Source organism: Agelaius phoeniceus, chromosome 6 (assembly GCF_051311805.1).
Source record: "Agelaius phoeniceus isolate bAgePho1 chromosome 6, bAgePho1.hap1, whole genome shotgun sequence".
NCBI lineage: Eukaryota > Metazoa > Chordata > Aves > Passeriformes > Icteridae > Agelaius > Agelaius phoeniceus.
The window spans coordinates 34680486-34700162 of NC_135270.1; the positions used below are offsets into that span (position 1 = coordinate 34680486).

The 19677-nt window shown below is 37.1% G+C and overlaps 1 protein-coding gene across 1 annotated transcript in view; it reads left to right on the top strand.

The window, feature by feature from the left end:
- Nucleotides 1–224: 224 nt before the first annotated feature.
- The window catches only part of AQR (aquarius intron-binding spliceosomal factor), a 47215-nt gene continuing 27762 nt past the window's right edge, over nt 225–19677 (top strand). The window contains exons 1-17 of the mRNA XM_054635079.2: nt 225–423; nt 1320–1376; nt 2192–2232; nt 3241–3276; nt 4322–4442; nt 5689–5829; nt 7395–7463; nt 7950–8050; nt 8702–8778; nt 9991–10055; nt 11956–12072; nt 13555–13668; nt 14434–14537; nt 15046–15148; nt 16201–16321; nt 18077–18218; nt 18928–19106. Of these exons, the coding sequence (XP_054491054.1) occupies nt 328–423; nt 1320–1376; nt 2192–2232; nt 3241–3276; nt 4322–4442; nt 5689–5829; nt 7395–7463; nt 7950–8050; nt 8702–8778; nt 9991–10055; nt 11956–12072; nt 13555–13668; nt 14434–14537; nt 15046–15148; nt 16201–16321; nt 18077–18218; nt 18928–19106 (1684 nt within the window). The 5' untranslated portion in view covers nt 225–327. The remainder of the gene's footprint in view (nt 424–1319; nt 1377–2191; nt 2233–3240; nt 3277–4321; nt 4443–5688; nt 5830–7394; nt 7464–7949; nt 8051–8701; nt 8779–9990; nt 10056–11955; nt 12073–13554; nt 13669–14433; nt 14538–15045; nt 15149–16200; nt 16322–18076; nt 18219–18927; nt 19107–19677) is intronic.

Below are 19677 nucleotides of genomic sequence, written 5' to 3' on the forward strand. Positions count from 1 at the left end.
GCTCCAAGTGATACATAAAACAGGAGTCCCCGTAAGCGTTAGAAAGCTGAGTGTGGCAGCAACCCGGTGCGTTGACAGGCGGCAGGGATGGAGGGGGGGTGTGGGGAAGGAGCTGCGGCGCTGCAGGAAGAGGGAGCTGCAGCGGCACGGAGGGAGCAGCAGATGGCGCGGCCGCCGCCCGCCTCCCCGCGGCCGCTCCAGCCCTCCCGGCCCCGGAAGCGCTCCCGCCTCCGCTGCTCCCGGCCCGGAGATCCCTCCCTCGGCCTAGCCCGGGCTGGCAGCGCCGGGGCACCGGGGCCTGTGCCGGGCGGCTCCAGCGGCGGCACCATGGCGGCGGCCGCGGCGACGGCGGCGTCCTCGGCCCCGCCGAAGAAGATCGTGGCGCCCACGGTGTCGCAGATCAACGCGGAGTACGTGACACAGGTAGGGCCGGCGGCGCCTCCGGGCCGCCTCTGCCGCGGCCGCAGCCGGGGCTCGAAGGGCCGTTCTGGCGGTGTTTAAATAGCCTTTGCAGGCCGTGGGTGATGGCGAGAGGGTCTTGGGATGTACGCCTCTGTCCTGTACGAGAGGGTGCTTCCCCCCGCGCTTCCGGACCAGCGGGATTTACACAGCAGCGCTGCCAAACGCATCAGTGCAATACGCTGCGCATCGCTGTAAGGCGTGTTTTAATGTGTGAAAAGCTGCCGAGAGTTCCTTGTTGGTTAAAGTTCTACGTGATTTCCTACAAGTCCTCTTTCTTTTTTTCTTCTTCTTTTTTCTTTTTTTTTTTTTTTTCAATCTACTCTCCTTCTTCTAGAGCATCAAGAGGCTTGAATAAAGTTGCACAGGAACCTCTTGTCATCATTGCTCAGGAGTATTGGTGAAGTGATAGCTGCAGCAAAGAGCCTTAAAATGATAGACTTTTCTATATCGCCTCTAGTTACTTGTCAGATTCCTTAGGAAGCATAATCTCTAGCCATTTGGCATTTGCAGTTCCTAAAAGTTTATGGCTTATTTTTGATGGATTTGTTAGACGTTAGTTAAGAATAGGAAATGTTTCTTAGATAGCAGCCTGTGCATCTGAAATTTTTCCAAAGAATCACATTTCTGTTGAAGGAGGTTTAGGCATAAAAGCCTATAAACAGCAGTGCTTATCAGCCTTAAATGGTTGATAAGCATTGCTGTTAAAAACATAATTTTGTTACTTGTAGTTAGCATAAGCTGAAATTAAGCAAGATACTAGTGAAATAAAGTTTGGTGATGGGATATGTTGTAGAGATGTTGTGTCATTGACATGAAAATGTATGTATTTAACCTTTCTTTTTTTTTTCCTTGTGCAGTTAGCAAATAAATACTGGGCTCCACATGTGAAGAAAACATTGTCTTTTGATGTAAAGGTAATTACTTCTACTGGAGTTTTGTTGGGGGCTGTTAAGGAATGAGGATCAACCAGTCTGTGATGTGCCAATATTTAGTGTTGCTTATTTTATATGAGACTATTAGGAGACTGCTAGGAAGGTCAACTGTTGCTTGAGACAATGTAATTTGTTATGTATTTGCAGTTTATAAATGTAGGCACTTTCAGGAAGGTATGCTGTAGCATGCAGTTATTTTGTATTCTATTCAGTTTATTTTGGCCTGAAGTTATGAGGGCAAAAGACTTTGAAGCATCTCCTTTGAGGTGAAAAGATGCTTAAAGAGGTTCTACTTTTAGAAATCAAATAGGGATGAAAATGCAGGTATTACTGAACTGTATTCTTTCTAAAAGCTTTTTTGGTAAGCTTCCATCAGACAAGTTTATTGCCATTCTGGTGGATATGTGCATTTTGAATGTTTAAAATTTGGCATAGTGTGTTAGGTTTTGTGTATTGCAGGGTACTTAAATGTTAAGTTTCTTTTCCTTGTGGATGTTTGCCTAAATCTCCGTTTAGCCTCAGTTTATTTTGTAGTATTTGTGATAGTTAGAACTGTAGATTGTTAGGATGTACATCAACAGCTGAACTGCATCTCTGTGTCATGTGATGTCAAAATGTGCCAGACTATAATTCTGTTACGACTTACAGTGCAGGTTCTTTCATTCTTGTTGAAAAAACTTATTGAAAGTATTTTTATAGCTGTAAGCAGAGAGTATCTAATTCAGAGTAAAATGTCTTAATGCATTTTGAATCACATTAGTGGGTATATAAAAGTCTCTTAAATTTTTTTTCCATAGGTCATTGAAGATGTATACACAAAAGAAATTGTCAGGTCAAAGTAAGTAGACCGGTTGCTTTCTCTTATTTACTACCATTCCAGCATTAACAATGTTGGAGTTGTTTCTAATGTTTGATAGAATACTTTCAAACTTGTCTATATGTTAAAAGCAGATGAAAGTTACTCAAGTAATTTTCATTTAAGTAATTTAACCATGATGGTATTTCAAAGTCTGAATGTGGTAACAAGAGAGTTCCTAAGCCCATAAACCTTAAACGTGATGGTTGGAGTGAATATTTTTCAGACACTTTCCCTGGTGGTCTTTTGTCTTTTATGTTGGTTGTGTTGTGGTAGTTATAGAAGGCTGATCTCTTCTTTTGTCACTAAGGAATGTAAAGAAAAAAAACTGCTGCAGAGTGCACTGCCTCTAACTTTCTCTGCTGTTCTGGCTGCTCTTACCAGATTCATGAAGGAAAAGTGGTTTCAGTAAATTGTACTGTTAGATGGGGGAGACAAATCCGAGATACACTGCATCCTGCAGCTCTCTGTGCAGAAAAGAGGTGTAACTGTAGCTGGAGCTTTTTGGGGAAGATTGAGCTCTGCAGAGAATTCTCTGTATTATTCCTGTATGAAAGCAATCTAAGAATTTGTCGTATGGAGTCAAAGCAAACTTCCATTGCCAGTCACTAAGAACAAAACACCATTATGAACAGATTAAATATATAATTGTAGATTTCCAGGAGACGCTCTCATCCGCTAGCAGTTTGTATCATCAAGGCTATTAGAAGTGGTGTTTTTATATTTGAAAGGCCTACATTAGTCTCTTTTAAATGTGAATTTAATTGCTTAATGACTCTCTATGAACTTTAGCATCTCCAGTGTTCCAGCAGTTGCTTCTGCATTCAAGTGGTTGCTATTGCATGGAAATGTCAGGACAGAAGTAATTCCTGAGTGTTTCTACAAGTTTCCTTATATAATGAAATAAAGGAAAATATAGTCATTTTCCATGCAGCTCTGTGTGTGGGAGGCTTTCTTTCCTGTGTTAATTGATTAATTTTTCCTTTTTAGGTTTGCGATTAGGAAGATAATGCTTCTTGAATTCAGGTGAGCTAATGGGAGGGAAATTTGGAGTTATATTTTCCTAGGAACCTGTAAAGGTGAGAAGCAAATGCAGGGCAGTAAGACAATTTGAAGGTAGTGTATTCATTCATACTTTGTAAGGCCTGGAATTGTGTACTGAGGAAATTAAGTGAGGAGAACCTTAGTTTAAAGAGGAAATAATTCCATAAATGTAAGTGACATCTCAGACTGTCTTGTTTTATGATTCTCAATTTCTAGTGTAAGTACAACACTGAGAAAGAGAGTATGAATGAAATAAGTGAAAAACTTGGGTCTGTAATTTGGAATGTATCATTAAGCCTTAAATCAGAACTCACTGAAATCAGAGAAGTTTTTGGATTATGTCTCTTAGTATGAGGTTAAAAATGGATCGTGCTGCAGCAGCATCATTAACGTTTTCTTCTCTTGAAAAAGAATGGAAATCTGTTTAAACAGTAGTTCACAACTGCTTCAGACTTTCCTGGAAGAATTTACAGAGTATGTCTAAAAAGATATAAAATAAATATTAGCAATATGTACTTAAAACCACAGTATTTTATGTTCTATTTGGTTCTTATATCTCTCAAATCTTAAGAAAAAATATGAGATGTTTTTTGTTTGAGATGCATTATATGTTTCAGAAAGGCTCAAGTCCCTAAGTTAGTACCAGTAACTACAAAGGACAAACTTCCCTTGGTTTTTTGCATCTTAATTAGAAAAAGTGCAGAAGAAAAAAATGTCAATTGTGGTTAAGGGTTTGACACTAACAAATGGCATGCAATGGACTTCTGGGATTTCTATGTCAGCAGCAGAATAGAGTCAGAGGTTCCTGTCCTTTCTGTGAAAGTGTTAGTGTCATCAGTTACTGAGTCTAACAAGTTTTGCTTCAGTGACCTAGATGAGAGGTAACTTGAGGAACTACTCACAAACTATGAAGATGGCTTTCGGGGGAAGGAGGGGAAAAAAAGCCTTGTGGATAACTGCTTTTTTAAATGAGTGACAGATTATGTGGGTGGCTGCAACTAATGAAATACTCTTTATCTCTTCACAGTCAGTACCTTGAAAATTACCTATGGATGAATTATTCTCCAGAGGTGTCCAGTAAGGCATATTTAATGTCAATCTGCTGTATGGTGAATGAGAAGTTCAGAGAGAATGTCCCTGCGTGGGAGGTAACTGATTTCAATTGCAGCTAGAATTGACTTTGATCTGCAAGTTGCAGCTTTTACAGCATGCTCACTTACAGTGACAGAAGGTAGAAGAGCTTGTAGTGTTAAAAAGGAAATGGTGCCTCAACTGGAATACCTCATGTGGTGTTTCAAACTTTGTGGGTTTTTTTGGAGAAGGGAATGGACAGGTGAAAAATTACTTGATTCCTTCTGGTGTGAAAGTCCTTGGTTCTACTGTGAGATGCTGAACATTATCACCAGCATTTACTTTTTTGCCACTTGACAGAGGTTGAGTATTTACAGAGAAGTTCTTGTTCTGATATTGAAGGAAAAAGAAGGATTTCTAGATCTGTATAACCCCTTGCTTAAAACATGTGCATATTGGTTTCTACCTTTTTTGCTTTATTTTAAAACAATGTCTTACTCTTCTTTTGTGTATATTGTTTGTTTGGGTATTTTTTTTTTTGGTAATGGTAGGTTTAGAAGTTATTTAATGTTTCTACAAACAATCCAGGTTTTACAGGCTATCTCAACAACAGAAGCCTAGTTATGCATTCTATGCTGGCATTATTTCAGAAGCACACTTAATTCAATATGTGTGCCATTACTTGAGTGTTGGCAAAGCACAAAGGATTAATAACTTGCTCATATATTATCTGTGTGCTTTTCTTCTGGCACACGTACTAGATGTAAAATGTCAGGTGCATGTTATGTTCCAAGCAGCTTAGTTAAATTTATTTGGTACATGACTGCCCTTGTAAAGGAATGACTTTATCTTGGTGATTATCCAGTTTATCTTTTTCCTGCTCACGTAGCTCAGTGGAAGTTCCAGGACTATAATTAATCTCTGGTGGTTTTTACTTGCTCACTTTTTGCACCTCACTTAAGGCTGCCATAGCTTTGGCCAAAACCTACCATTTATCTTCTAGCTGGGAGATGTTAGAGTATTTCTGTGCAGTCACGAGGTGAGCATCCCCACAAGACTTCACCTGTGCTTCTTGTTTAGTTTGTCCTGTGCATCATCTGTTAGACTATGCAGAAGGTATTAGGGGGAGGATCCCTTGTCAGAAGGATATCATTAGTCTGTTTTGCTTGTGCTGCCTGGTTAGAATAAATGAAAATGAAAAAAACTAATCCCTTCTTTTATAGATTTAAATGGATTTAGAGAATTTCTGCTATGTTATGTGAACGAAGATTGAAATTATTTCTATCAACCTGACTCAAAGTTACCTTCCTCTTCTATTCCTAGACATTCAAAAAAAGGCCAGAACATTTTCCTTTCTTTTTCAAACGCATACTGGAAGCTTCGCTGGTTGAAAATGAGAGTGAGTACTCTCTGCATGAACAGACAATCCTGCTGCTTTTCCTTGATCACTGCTTCAATAGTTTGGTATGTTAAAAGTAAATGTAAATATTTCCAGTGTGTTTATGCTGTTTTGTATTTGTAGCAGTTTAGTTTGAGCAATATTTTCTTACAAGACAGATGAAGCAAAATTCGGATTTCAGGAAAACAGTACCAGAGGGCTTTTACCCTCTGTTTTGACTCTGACTCATCTCTCTCTACCCATTTGCTTTTCTCTGATACAAGGTCATAAATGATAGATCGCAAGTGAATGATTGGCTGTTAGACAATTAAAAAAACAGGATTTAATATAAATTTTTGTATTAAAAATGGTACTGTAAAATTTATGTATTTATTTTTGAAAAGATGCTTTACATTTAAAACCGATCAGTTACTACTGTGCTCTTTTTAGTTTGCCTAAGAAATAGCACAAAATTATTTCCATTAATTATTGAGAAAGACAGTGAGGCTTTTTTCACTTTTGAAACCAGGTTTAGATACAAGTTTTATCTGCAGTTCTCCTGAGTTAATTTTAAGAAAGCAATAGACCAACTTGTGTTCTCAATCCATGGTTAAAACAGAGTTAAAGATCCTAAGTAGCAAGCAGGAAGAACACTTTACCTGTTATATGTAGCAGTGCTCACTAACCTCTCTTGCTACTGGGCTTTTTCCTTACTTATATTTCATGTGGGGTGTATTATCCAAAATCAGGGTCTGCACAAATAAAATTGTCTCTCAGACAAAACAACATAGAAAGTGTATTAGTTGATTTTGGGAGCCAGTAACCATCTTGAACTTTATGTATATAGTTTATTGAGATAGTATTTTTCTGTAGTGGCCATGGTACAATGCATCTTCATTTTACATAGTTTGATGGTGACTACAGAATCCTTCTTGTAGAGCGTATTTCCAATAAAACATGATAGGGAAACTGTTGAAAATGTGCCTGTGAAAGCACACTGTTGTTAGAAGCTGCCCTTCTTTGTGAAAGACAGAATGGAATAGTACAGTAGTGTTTTTAGTGAAGAGCACTGAAGTTTGAAGTTTCAGAGTGCTGAGAATGGAGTATTTGTCCATGAAGACGTATTTAAGATGTTAATTGAAATTTTTCCGTAGCTCAGGAAAGAAGGAAAACTTTGTGGATCTAGATCGTAGGCATAGTTGGAGAGAGCACATTTGAACTGACATGGAGAAAATGTTTGTTTCAGCCACTGGGAAGAGTGTAGAAGTGAGAGAAACTTGATAAATTAAGAGCTCCAGGAGACAAAGAACAGCTTAAAAACAAGTAGAGAAAGCACGGTGGGTGAGTTCAGGAATAAGAAATGATGGAAGAGGGAACATCAGTTCTCAGCAGCTTTTGTCCTAAAAGTACTTGCATGGATGGGGCCCATGGTGAAGTGTTAAGAACTGACAGACTCCATGAAAAGAACCTAAAATACAGAGGTGTCTCTGGGTAGGGTTATAGTGCAGGTTCCTGTTAGGAAGTTTTCAAATCTGATAAAACAATATAAATAGTTTTGTCAGATCTGTACATAAATGTATTTTGTAAGACAGGCATATCAGAAAACATAAGAATGTTCTAAAATTTTTTATCGTCTGTGACTTTCTAACAGGAAGTGGATTTGATCAGAGGACAGGTGCAGCAGCTGATTTCCTTACCCATGTGGATGGCTCTACAACCTGTAAGCATAACACTGTTAACTGGCAGAGCAGTTTTCTAGGCAGTGTCCAAATCCTGTACAGTAAATTCTCATGGAATACTGTTGAGAAACTCTAATATTTACAGCGTTGCTATGGAATTACATTTTTGTCTGCTTTGCTAAATCTTTTTTTTTTTTTTTTTTGTTACAAATTTCCATGTAATAATGTTTTTTATGTAATTTTTCAGAAAACTGAGCTTTGTTGTTTATAGCTTCTTCAAGCTATAATTTTTAGACAAGGCAATGAGGTCACAGGGAGGCAATGGAGCTGACATCTAGTCATGGCTGGACTCTCTAGCATTATTTCATTTTTGTTTCACAGTGATACTTAGTGAGAGTAGCCAGAGACAGTTCTTTATTTCAGTTTGTTACATATTTTTTCCTTTTTTTTAATAAAAAAACTGGACTGTATTTTTACCTCATGAAAACAAGGTTCCTTGGTGACTGAATATCACTTTAACATTACAGAATCGATTGGAACAAGAGTTGAAAAAGACACCAAAACTAAGAAAATTCTGGAATCTAATTAAGAAAAATGATGCAAAAATGGATGAAGAGTCAAGAATGCAGTATGTACAGAAGCCTTTTTTCCTTAATGCATTCATTGTGTTTCAGCTAAAATAGTTTCAATGAAAAAGGTGGTTTTTGAAAACCTGTGGCCAATGAGGATTCATCATACGTGGTCTCTTGGAAGCTGTTCTGTTTTTCAGTAGTCTTTATGCAAAATACTGTTATAGAACTTCGTATTTTATTTGGTCAGTGAATTTGTGATGTCAAATCTTAAAACTAAAGGATGAAAGCACAAAAGAATATTAGTATAGCTACTCACTTTTTTTCACGACCTTTAGCAAGTGTTTCATTCTTAGGTATATAGCTTATGCAAGTATTTCAATAATGTGTGTCTGTCTCACCAAAAATTAAATGTTCCAATGCCTTTGTGCTGCAGTGTGCTAAGGTGTAGGAGGGGACTGACTTCTCCTTGACACAGTAAGAAGCACAGGTTGTTAACCAGTTTCTGTGCCCAAAAATGTAGGCTGCTAATCTGTCTTCCTGAGTGCAGAGACAAAAGTTATCATCTAAACAGTTTAGGTGTGTTTCAAAGCAACCTACTATCAGTATAATAATTTGGAAGCAGCCAACTTTGTATTTGTGAAAGCTACAATATACTTCTAGTCTGCATTTAAGGAATATTAATTCTTTTGTCATATGTCCAATTTTAGAGCATATCGAGAGAGAAGATTTCTTTCACAGCTCATTCAGAAATTCATTTCTGTTCTAAAGTCAATACCTGTCTCAGGTAACTGTGTTTCTTATGTTACTTTGTTATCTGGTAATCTGTTTGAAAATCTTTTTTGTGTTGCTGAAGCAACTAGCCCTTAGGATATCAGCCTGAGGTTGGGAACTTTATTCAGATGAGGCTTGTAGTGAACACTATGCCTGTCTGCATGTATTTCATATCAAAATGAATATTCAAATCTGTATATACTTTAAAAATTAAACAGTAAAAAGCTACTTTAAACTTTCTTCTATTCAGTATGTACTTAGTAAAAACAATATTTCTGGGAACTGATATTCTTTACTGTGTGCTTAGAGCCTTAAAGCATTTCATACTTACTTAAGTACCTTATTAAATAGATGGTATAAATGGATATCATAAGGCTCTGTCTGTTCATACTGTTGATTTACAGTAAGAACAAAAGCCTAAGTGAAGTGAAATTCTGTAAGATTTGACTGCTCTTGAGTCATTGTGACAAGCAAAATTATCTCCCTGCCTGATTTAGAAAGGAAAAGTGTTTGTGGAGGAAGGTGTTAGCCTTTTAACAGAAAAGGGTTATTATGCTCTAAGCACAGCACAATTTGGGTGAAATCAGTTCCCAGAGTTTTCCTTTTTCTGTTAAACTCGTAGCAAACTTCAGTGCTTACCTGAGCTGTAAATTTTGTAATGTGGGTTCCTCAGAAAGGATACTTATCCCTTCTGTTTTCCTAATTATGCTAAACCTGTTTTAGATTTACTTCAACATTTCTTTGGAGGCTGTAAGAGTTGGAAAGTCATTAAGGGAGATGTGGTGTGTTTTGACATGATTCTAAAGGCTTCTTAGTGGTCACCTATGAGTACCTTTGAATATGGTCAAGGCCTTTTGCACACATCTTGTTTGCAGCTTTTAAAAATGTATTTTTGAGTACCTGGCATTAAAAGCTCTTAACAAACATAATGGGGAAGTGATACCTTGTGGAAGTGAGCAGTTTTGCTTGTTATATTCAAGGTTTTTCAAAGCAGATAAAAACACTCCTGAAATTCTGGTTCTGTTACTCTTTAATTGTTAACCAGAAGAATTTTTAATATAAGAAAGGATTGCTTTAAAAATAGAATAATATTTAATTAGCTTTTAACAAGATTAAAATTAATACTTTTATATTTGTAGCATTTATTTAGTTTTTAAGGAATTGTTCAAGTGTAAGTATATTGTGATGTGGATCAATTTAAACTTTTTAAAATTTTCTTGTCCAGGTCCTATTTCTATGGACAAAGTTCATTATTGTGAGAGGTTTATTGAACTCATGCTAGACCTTGAGGTAAGTTTTTAAATGGATTCAGCCAGTTTCCAGGTGTACTTTTCTAGGGTTAAAGTGCATAATGTAATTATTACAACCTTATTCCAAATAGGAGGTGTTTATGTCATAGCTGTGCATATGGTTGTGTGATTTTCCATCTGTAAATAAGAGGTTGTAGCATTGCATCCATACTGGGAACTGACCAGCAATGTTGATAAGCCAGCAGACAAAACTAGGATCCTAAAGTGCTTAATGAAGAGGATTTAATTGGAATAGAGGTAATAATACTGGCCATTTCTGAAAATGTGTAATGCTTTAATCTGGTAGGAATAATTCAGAATTATTCTTCCCAGTGCATAACAGGTCACTTAAAGTCTCTTTTGTGTTGTTGGGTTAAATCCCAGAAAGCAGCAGTAGTCTGAAATGCAAACTATTCCTGTTTGCCTAGACTTCATTATTTAGAAGTACCAGGTCTGGGGATCTGCAGTTTATTAGAGTCATAAGGCGTGGAGCAAGGTTTTGTGAAGTTTTTCAGCAGATACCGAGGAAGTGAGACAGTTTTAAGCACCACAGTACCAGTATTAAAAGGCATTCATTTGCAATTTTTTGCATGAGTATTAGTATGATTCTCATTAGTATGAGTATTATTTTAGAGTAACTTCAGATTTAGAAGGCATTGTGAAATAAAACAAGCGTTTTCTGAAACGGTATCACAGGGAACTTTAAAATGCTTTTGTGGTGAATTTCTGCAGGCTCACTCTGTTAAATCACTGAAGTAGTCTGTGCTTGTAGTTGCAATAGATTGAATAATTTAAATTAGAGCTTGCTTTATGTAATATACTCTGGTAAGAGAAAACATGTTGGAAGGTGAACTAAAGTCTGTCTGACTTAAAATGCTTAGAAGCATTTTTAAGATTGGTTCCCTCTAGGTATTATAGAAAGATTAGAATTCAGACAGGTTTATAAAGCCTGTTCAAGTGACTGTAACAAGCAAACAAGAAATTAGCTGTAAATTCAAGTCTTATTGCCTTTGTAGCATGTACTGAGTTAATGGGCTCTTTTTACTTGGCTTTTTTCAGAATATTATTGTTTCATATTACAGTGTATATGCTGCATATCAAAACTGGTGATTTGATAATTTCAAAGTAATAATTCAGTGGAGAGTTCTTATGGTTTTATGAGTTTGCTTTCATAAGTATTGTATAGGGCAACCAACATTTTCTAGTACAGATTCTTTTCTTCATCTCAGTTCTAAACTGATGGTGATTCATGCTGATGGCTTTTTGGCTTTCTAAATTCAGTCTGTAGAGAACAGCTAATTTTTCACTTAAATTGTTGTGGTCTTCTACCGTATGCTGTTCAACATTTGCTACATATAGCAGCTTAATCTATTTACATTGAGAAGAAAAGATCTCTATTTGTGTTGTTATTAAAGATTTGAAAAATACTTGAGTATTTTGCAAAGAAGAGAAGATACCCTATCATATTTAGAAGAAGCAGTTGGCAATTTTAATGACCTCAAGCTTAAAATTCATTAAATTAGTGTAGAAAACAGACATTTAAAACAATGCTGAAGCAGTTTGACTTATCATTTGTAGCACACATTCATTCTGTAGACATTTAGTAGTAGAATAATTGCTTTATTTAATTTACTTTTTGACTGGCAGGATGAATGCTCACTCATGGCAAGTTCATGCCATGCTCCCCGTTACATAAAGGACTGTTCATAGCAGCTTTCTGCATCAACCCAGTGTCTTGGCATACATAACTGCTGCTTTAATACTTTTGTGAGAATATTAGATATGCAAATAACTGCAGCAATCTATCTTAATATGCCTTCTTGCAATGGAAAATCCTGAGAAGCCAGGACTTCCTACTTTTTCAGGAGTCGGTTGTATTAACATGATATTATTTACCGTAGGCTTTGCTTCCCACACGGCGCTGGTTTAATACAGTGTTGGATGACTCCCATCTTGTTGTTCACTGTTACCTGTCTAGTCTTGCTAAAAGAGAAAAAGAGGGTCATCTCTTCTGCCAGGTGAGATACAAAATTCTTGAAAAGAACTTTTTCATTCCCTTTGTTTCTGAATGCTGCAGTTGGTTTCTTTTTATTAAAAATAGGCTTTTGTTTGATGCAAACTACATCTTTATTTAAATCTTTCACACAGTATTTTTTCTTACCTGTACCTATGTGTGTAACTACTCACATAGCATTTCATGGAATCACAGGATGGCTTGGGTTGGACCAGACCTTCAAGATCATCCACTTCCAATGCCCCTGCCATGGACAGGGACACCTTCCACTAGATCAGGTTACTCAGAGTCCCATCAAACCTGGTCATGAACACCTCCAGGGATGGGGCATCTGTGGGTAACCACTTCCAGTGCTTCACCATCCTCACAGTGAAAAGTTTTATCCTACTGTCCAATCTAAACCCGCCCTCCTTCAGTATAAGGCCATTCCCTCTTGTCCTATGATTACATGTTCTGTGAAAAGTCCTTCTCCATCCTTCTTGTAGCTCCCTTTAGATACTGTAAAGGAAGCTATAGGGTCTCCCTGTAGCCTTCTCCAGGCTGAACAGTCTCGACTCTCTGCCTGTTGTTACAAAAGAGGTGCTTCAGCCCTATAGTAAACTCCTCTGGACATTTTCCATCAAGGTGTTTTAGTGTTGGAGACCCCAGAGCTGGACACAGTACTGCAGGTGGGTTCTCACAAGAGCAAAGTAATATTTCTGCTTCTGATTTTGAGTTCTTAAAAGTACAAGCTAGAAAGCAGTGCAGCTTCTGGCATGCTTTACCACACACATAGCAGAAGTTGTCTCCACTGCATTCTTCTCTCGTTCATTTTGACTTCACACTGTTTTGCAGTGCAGCTGTTTTTCACTTCTGTCCTTCAGTTTACTCACTCATAGTAAGTAGTACATTAAGCTACATGTTAGCTACATGTAAGCTAGTACATTGTTTTTTATATGGCAGGATCTGAAGATCTGTCCCCTTTCCTGCATCTCAGCTGCCTTTCCTGCTGCTTGCTGTCCCCCATCTCTGCCACTTGTTCATTTTCTCTGAGGGTCACAGAGGCAGCAGCACATCTGAATAATTTTCTTCCTCCAAGTTGAATAATCCTATTGAAAGGTCAGATGAACTTCAGAGCTGCCATCAGAGAGGGCAGAAAGGCACAAGGCCTCTCCCTTTTGGTAGCAGGAAGCTGTAAGTTGGGTTCAGTGACAGCCTCTGGCTAGATCACCTTACTGTGATGAGTTTCAATTTCAAGCCCTAGTATATCAAGAAACCGTATTGCTTGTGGACTATACTGAAATTTTGATGGCTTGCAGATGAGATACCTAACAAAAACTATTTTGTGCATCAGCCAAGTATAAAATTCAGATACTACTCCCAGTTCTTCTAGAACTTTGAGGAGGTCTTGTTTGTGCATTTGTCCTCTTAAACTGTGGTTTTGTTTGTAGTGTTCATGGGGTGTCTCTTATTGTTAATCCGCTAATTTATATTGATGATGTCTCAGCTTTTAGATATGCTCAAATTCTACACTGGCTTTGAAATCAATGATCAGACTGGAAATGCTTTGACAGAGAATGAGATGACTACAATTCACTATGACAGAATTACTTCTCTGCAGGTAACTAGAGGATAAAGTGCTTATGAGAGACAGAGGATTTGGTTTTGGTGTTGTAGTCTAATTTGCATTTGGAATAGGCAGGAGGTTATTTCCCAAATCAAACCCTTTATTTTCCCTCTTGAGTTACAGGAATAACTTTAGCTTGGCTGTCTGTAGCAATTGAAGATGTGTAATGCTTCAGCATGGTGGATGAGACTATGACTAATTAATATGCTCTAGCAAAACATCAGCATTTTTGACCTTGTGTTACCAAAATGAGCTGTTCCTGTTAAGTCTGTTAAGGGAAAGCAGAATGCTGTAGGACCCTGTGGTGATGCAGTAGGTGGCAGCATTTCCTCAAGATCAGTGTGCACATATGCCTACAGTGGTCCCTTGTACAAATTCACTCACATTTTTTAGAATTGTTTGCATCAGTTTTAACAGAACAATTCAAGGAAGCATGGTTAAGTTAAACCTCTTCCTGGCTTTTCTTAGTTGCTTGCAAAGCTGTGTATCTGCTTCCATATGTTTTATTTTAATGACAACAAATGGTGGTAGAAGGGTGAAATAAGGAAGATACTGTGTCAGAAGTAGAGGAGTAACAAATAGATGGTGTTAAGAAAAACGGAGATTCAATCTGGCTTGTATTTCTATCCTGGTGGGGTCCATAGAGTGGTTCATGTTATGAACCAGAAGAAACTGTGCTTTTTTCTAAGTATTTAAACTGTTATTAAATCATTTCATTAATATGCTTACATCCACTTTTCATGCATGAATCTTTTGCAGAGAGCAGCGTTTGCACATTTCCCAGAATTATACGACTTTGCACTCTCAAATGTAGCTGCAGTAGATACTCGTGATGCACTGGTGAAGTTATTTGGACCTCTTAGGTAAGTTAGCAAATTGAAATTGAAGTTCTTTGTTCTCAGTATGATTAAATTTAACAAATTTCCAGCCTTTTTTTCTTCTGACTTCTGATGTGCATAGCCAATAGTTAACGTCTAACGTGTTTAGTTTATTTTTTTTTGCTCTGTTCTGTAGAAGAACTACAACAGAAATCATGAAAGCATGCCACTGTATTAACTGTACTGTATTGTAAATGCTGTGAGTAAAAGGATAGCAGTATGTATTTTGACAAAGGCAGTGTATGCTTTGTTGCTTGCTTCTGTGTCAGCTCTTGAAATAATACAAAAATATCGACGCCTTGCCATGTTTATTGTAGGTGAGGGTTTCAGCTTACACCTTATACACAAACTTCACTTAAAAGCCTGACCCGTAATTGCTTAGCTCTGGTCTAATCAGACGGCTGGAGTTTTCTTTAAGGAAAAGGCAGCTGCAGTAGGTGCGGTCTCTGGTTTCAGTGTGACAGAGGCTTCTTGTTTTCCTTTCGCCGTGCAGCTCCAACGTTCTCCACCAGGTGGCGTCGTACCTGTGCCTGCTGCCGCCGCTGGCCGAGGGGGAGGACACGAGCCACGAGAAGGAGTTCCTGCTGGAATTGCTGGTGAAAACATGAATAATGCTCCTTGCACTTCTTCTGTTGAAAACTCAAGGCATAGCTGCGTCCAGCAGCTACACTGCAGTAAAGTAGTCGTTTAGAATGTTTTCTGAGCCACCTGTGAGCCACAGCAGTGTTGTTGCAGTAATTGGAATGTTAAGATGGGGTTTAAAACCATATAAATTAAGTATTCGAAAATGCCTATTCATAAATATAGTTTCCATGAGAAACTATATGTTTTTTTAGGTCAATAAGCAGAGCCCTGGAAACAGTTTTGAGTTCTTCTGAAAAAGTTTTTGTCCCATTTAAAAATAAAAATATCTGATAAAGTAGATCTAGATATTCAGTATCTATTTGGGCCCCAAACCAATTTGAAATATTGTTTGATGCACGTCATGGTTTTTTGGATATTCAAGGTATAGCAATACTATTGTAGGCTTCTAATTTGATATCAGAATACGGTAGCTGTTTATTTGAAATCTCATTCATGAGTTTGTTTTGTGGTTGATTTTTTTAAAAATAGTTTATGTGGTTTTCTAAGGTATTGAAGGTAGTGATATGCCTATGGCTGCCATGGAAAGATATTTGTTCAGATAACATATTTTAGTATTGGATAGATTTTTTTTTTGTGTCCCAAAGAGGAAACAAAGTCTAACTGAATGAGTTATTGAATGAGTAGTATTGAATGAGTTACTGAATGAGTTACTGAATGAGTAGTATGTTAGTACTGACCATATTTTTAATGGAAAGTAAAATAAGTTTTATTTTAAGTTGATTCTCTGCTAAGCCTTGACTGAGTATTTTCAATTCTGTTGTGCCATTTTTGGTCTGCTGAATACCCAAAGGATTGTTTGATTCTTGTACTATGACCAGTAGTTGGACTATGTCTTTGTTCATCTTCTGATGTCACTGTTTGCATTTAGTTATATTAAAATATTTAATTAGAAAAATATTGATGGAGAAAACTCAAATGACCACCTTATGAATTATTATTTGTTTCAAGAATATCTTTATTCTTCCTCTTTGACTCAGAGATTTGAAATGCTTCCTTTCTTTAGGTTTCCCGTCATGAGCGACGAATATCTCAAATTCAACAGCTCAACCAGATGCCTCTCTATCCCACAGAGAAGATTATTTGGGATGAAAATATTGTGCCAACTGAATATTACTCTGGAGAAGGTATGATTAGTAGTTCAGTAAATGCTGCAATTAAAAAAAAAATTCTGATGTATTCTGTTTATTCTGTCCAAGAAACTTACACACAGCATTTTGGCATCTTCCAGTATCTTAGAGTAAGATCAGGGGTATCATAGGTTGTTCTAATGCTCTGAACCATTCAGGTTCTTAAATGCAGGTCAGGACAGCTCTACTGTCATTCATCCTGTTCTGGGTTGTTGACTTCTGTGTGCTGTGTGGTTATCTTTGATCAGCCAAATATATTAATGGCAATATGGGTTACAGTGGGGGAGGGAAGGGGGGGCAGGAGGAGAAGGCAGGTCATCATTGTGACTTTTTAATAGTGCATTAAAGAAGTTTTGTTAATGATGAGATGTAATTTTGTCAAGTAACACTGGTTGCTAGTGGAAGCATTTCCTCCTGTGGTGAACACTTTTGGAATTATGGTATTGATGGTGCTGTTGTGAAGTATTTCTTTTGCTGTCAGACTATTACAAGTAATTTTTTTTCTATTTTCCTTCTCTTAGTTTAGTTTACACTTTCTCTTTTTCATCTCCATGTATTCTCCTGTCCTGGTTTCAAACAAAACAGTGTTGGTTTTGTGGTCTTACAAGGGTTTTTTTGTGTTCTTAAAAGTAATTAAATAAATTTGGTCTAAAATTTATGTAAGAGTAATTTAACCCAAGAATGTTAGGAGTATTGTTTCTATTTCCTTTTAGAAAATGAGGGAAGAAGAATGTCTCTTTGATGAACACTGTGCAGCCTTAAAGAGGTGTTGCTTCACACCTTGCCCTTTGTGCATATAACTAGCTTAACAGGACAGGGTTTCTTACTTGGTGTTGGGAAATGTGTTAAAGTATTTTATCACCATCAGGCTTTCCACAATATAAATTACTGTGTTCTGCTGCCTTTCTTCATTGCTGTTGTTTCTCAGTGCATGTGAAAGTCAATATGTACTACCTATACCAGAGAAAGGTTTCAACAATGATATTGGAAGTTTCAAAAGCAAGATGATTTCACAGGTCTTAAACATAGGTATCAAACTGGAATAGTAGTCCAATAATATTAGATGAGTAACTTACAGGAATTAAAATTATGGAAAATTTTCATCCAAGACTATCCTAAAACAATGGAAAAAGCTTTAGAACCTGTCTAGGAGTTCTAATACTCCTTGTGTAGTAGGATCTAATCTTCCTATGTTTTTCTTTCTCATTTAAAAAACAAAGCAGTAATACAGACTTTAGAGATGCGTGTTAAAATTTGATTTTTTGACTTAAAGCTTTTTTTCTACATTAATGGTTTTTATGGCATCTAATAAACATAAGGCATGGGAATAGGGAAATCGTTGGATGGTTTTTATTATTTTATTAGCCTTTTTCATAATTTTTTAATGCTAACTTAATTGTTGCATTTCCAAAGACCATTACTTTGTTGTGCATTTGATTTTCCTAAACTTCATTTTGATGTCTGAATACATTGATGGATTCAATATTTAAGTAGTTCACTGTATTAGTGCTAGAGGGATGAAAATACCTTCAATCTTATGCACGTTCTTTTAGAGAGAACCTTAAAAATACATGCTTTTTAGAGGTGTGTATTAATAAAATGGGTAAGTTTTAGAATCTCCAAGGATAACAGGGATGGCAGTTGTGCAGTAAAGTGTGCATGTATGTATGAATTCATAGAAACAGTGTATTAATTAATTTTTTTTTTGTTTGTCCCTCAAATACCTCTTTCCTTCCTCCCTTAAATCCTTAGGCTGTCTTGCACTCCCCAAGTTGAATCTGCAGTTCCTGACTCTCCATGACTACCTGCTGAGGAACTTCAATCTTTTCCGCTTGGAGTCCACCTATGAGATCAGACAGGACATTGAAGACAGTGTCAGTAGGATGAAACCATGGTAATATTTATTAACTGGTGTAAACCAGTCAGTTCCCTTCTAATCAAAGTGTGTTTAGGAATCAAAAACTGATACTGTGTGTATACTAAGTACATAGTAACAAATGTGTTAAAATTATTACATAGATACTGTGGTTTGTGCTTAATCCTTCCATAAGGTGTTGACATGCCAAGGGTTGATATTTTAGGGGTTTGTGGTTATGTATCCCTGCAGGTGTGTTAAAGGCAGCATGCTGGATGCTAACAAAAAGCCTTAGTTGTGTTAAGATGGATGGGTTAATTTTCCATGGCTGACTTGACAAAATATGCAAACGTCATAAACTCCTCTGTCTGAGGGGATGTTACTGAGTATTCTTGAATTTGTGGCCATCTGCCACATTTTAATCCTCTTTTGGTTTAAAGGGTTTATTTGGTGTGATATCTTTTATACTCAGTACTTGTTTTTTGTTACCTTTCCTTTATCTTCTGTCTCTGTGAGTTTTTTGAATAATGCTAGCATAACTTGCCTTTGTTTTTTTGAAATATAAGTCATGTTATGCTTCGATTCTAAAATGCGGGATTGCATCATGAATCTAATTCAGTAGCACATAAAGTTAAGAATTCTATTTTTTTCTTATAAGTTACTGTGGGGTTAATTTTTTCGTAGTTTAAAAAAGAATTGAATCTATTATCAGCTAATGACTAAAAAACTTTTGGTGTTTATTTCTTAGGTTATCAGAATATGGAGGTGTGGTCTTTGGTGGATGGGCTAGGATGGCACAGCCTATTGTCTCTTTCACAGTGGTGGAGGTGGCCAAGCCCAACATTGGTGAAAACTGGCCCATGCGAGTGCGAGCAGACGTTACAATTAATTTGAATGTCCGAGATAACATCAAAGATGAATGGGAAGGTACTTAACATGCTTTGAAATAAAGTGCTCAGAATAGGTGCTCATCAAAATACATTTTGATGTAGTCTTATTTGTGAGAAAAGGAGGTTTTAATCCATGGTACAGATTTGTCAATCCTAATACACTGTTTAGAAGACAGTTACTCAAACTCCAAGTTTAAGGAGTTTATATTTTCATAAAGTGAAGTTTGAAATAATTACTTAGACGTTTCATTGGGAACAGAATGTTTATTACTTCAGACTGATGTCAGTCAGTGACCAACTGTAAAATGCTGTCCTTTACAGCACTGTGGAAAGTTAACTTAGCATTTTAAGCTAAAAATGTCATATTGAAAAGTATGGGGAAGGTGATATCTATCTCATACAGAAGTGGAGAGGACAGATTTTTATTTACTTCAAACCAGTGCATTTCAGCAGTTTACAGTATGTTTGAATATTATGAAGTGCTGACTGTATCAAATACTGTTTCTTGTAAGTATCCACAGGCGACACTTCTTTGGCTTGGGGATTTGAACTTTAGTTGACTGTGTTGGCAAGTGACATAGAAGCATGTAGTTGTACTTGGATTATCA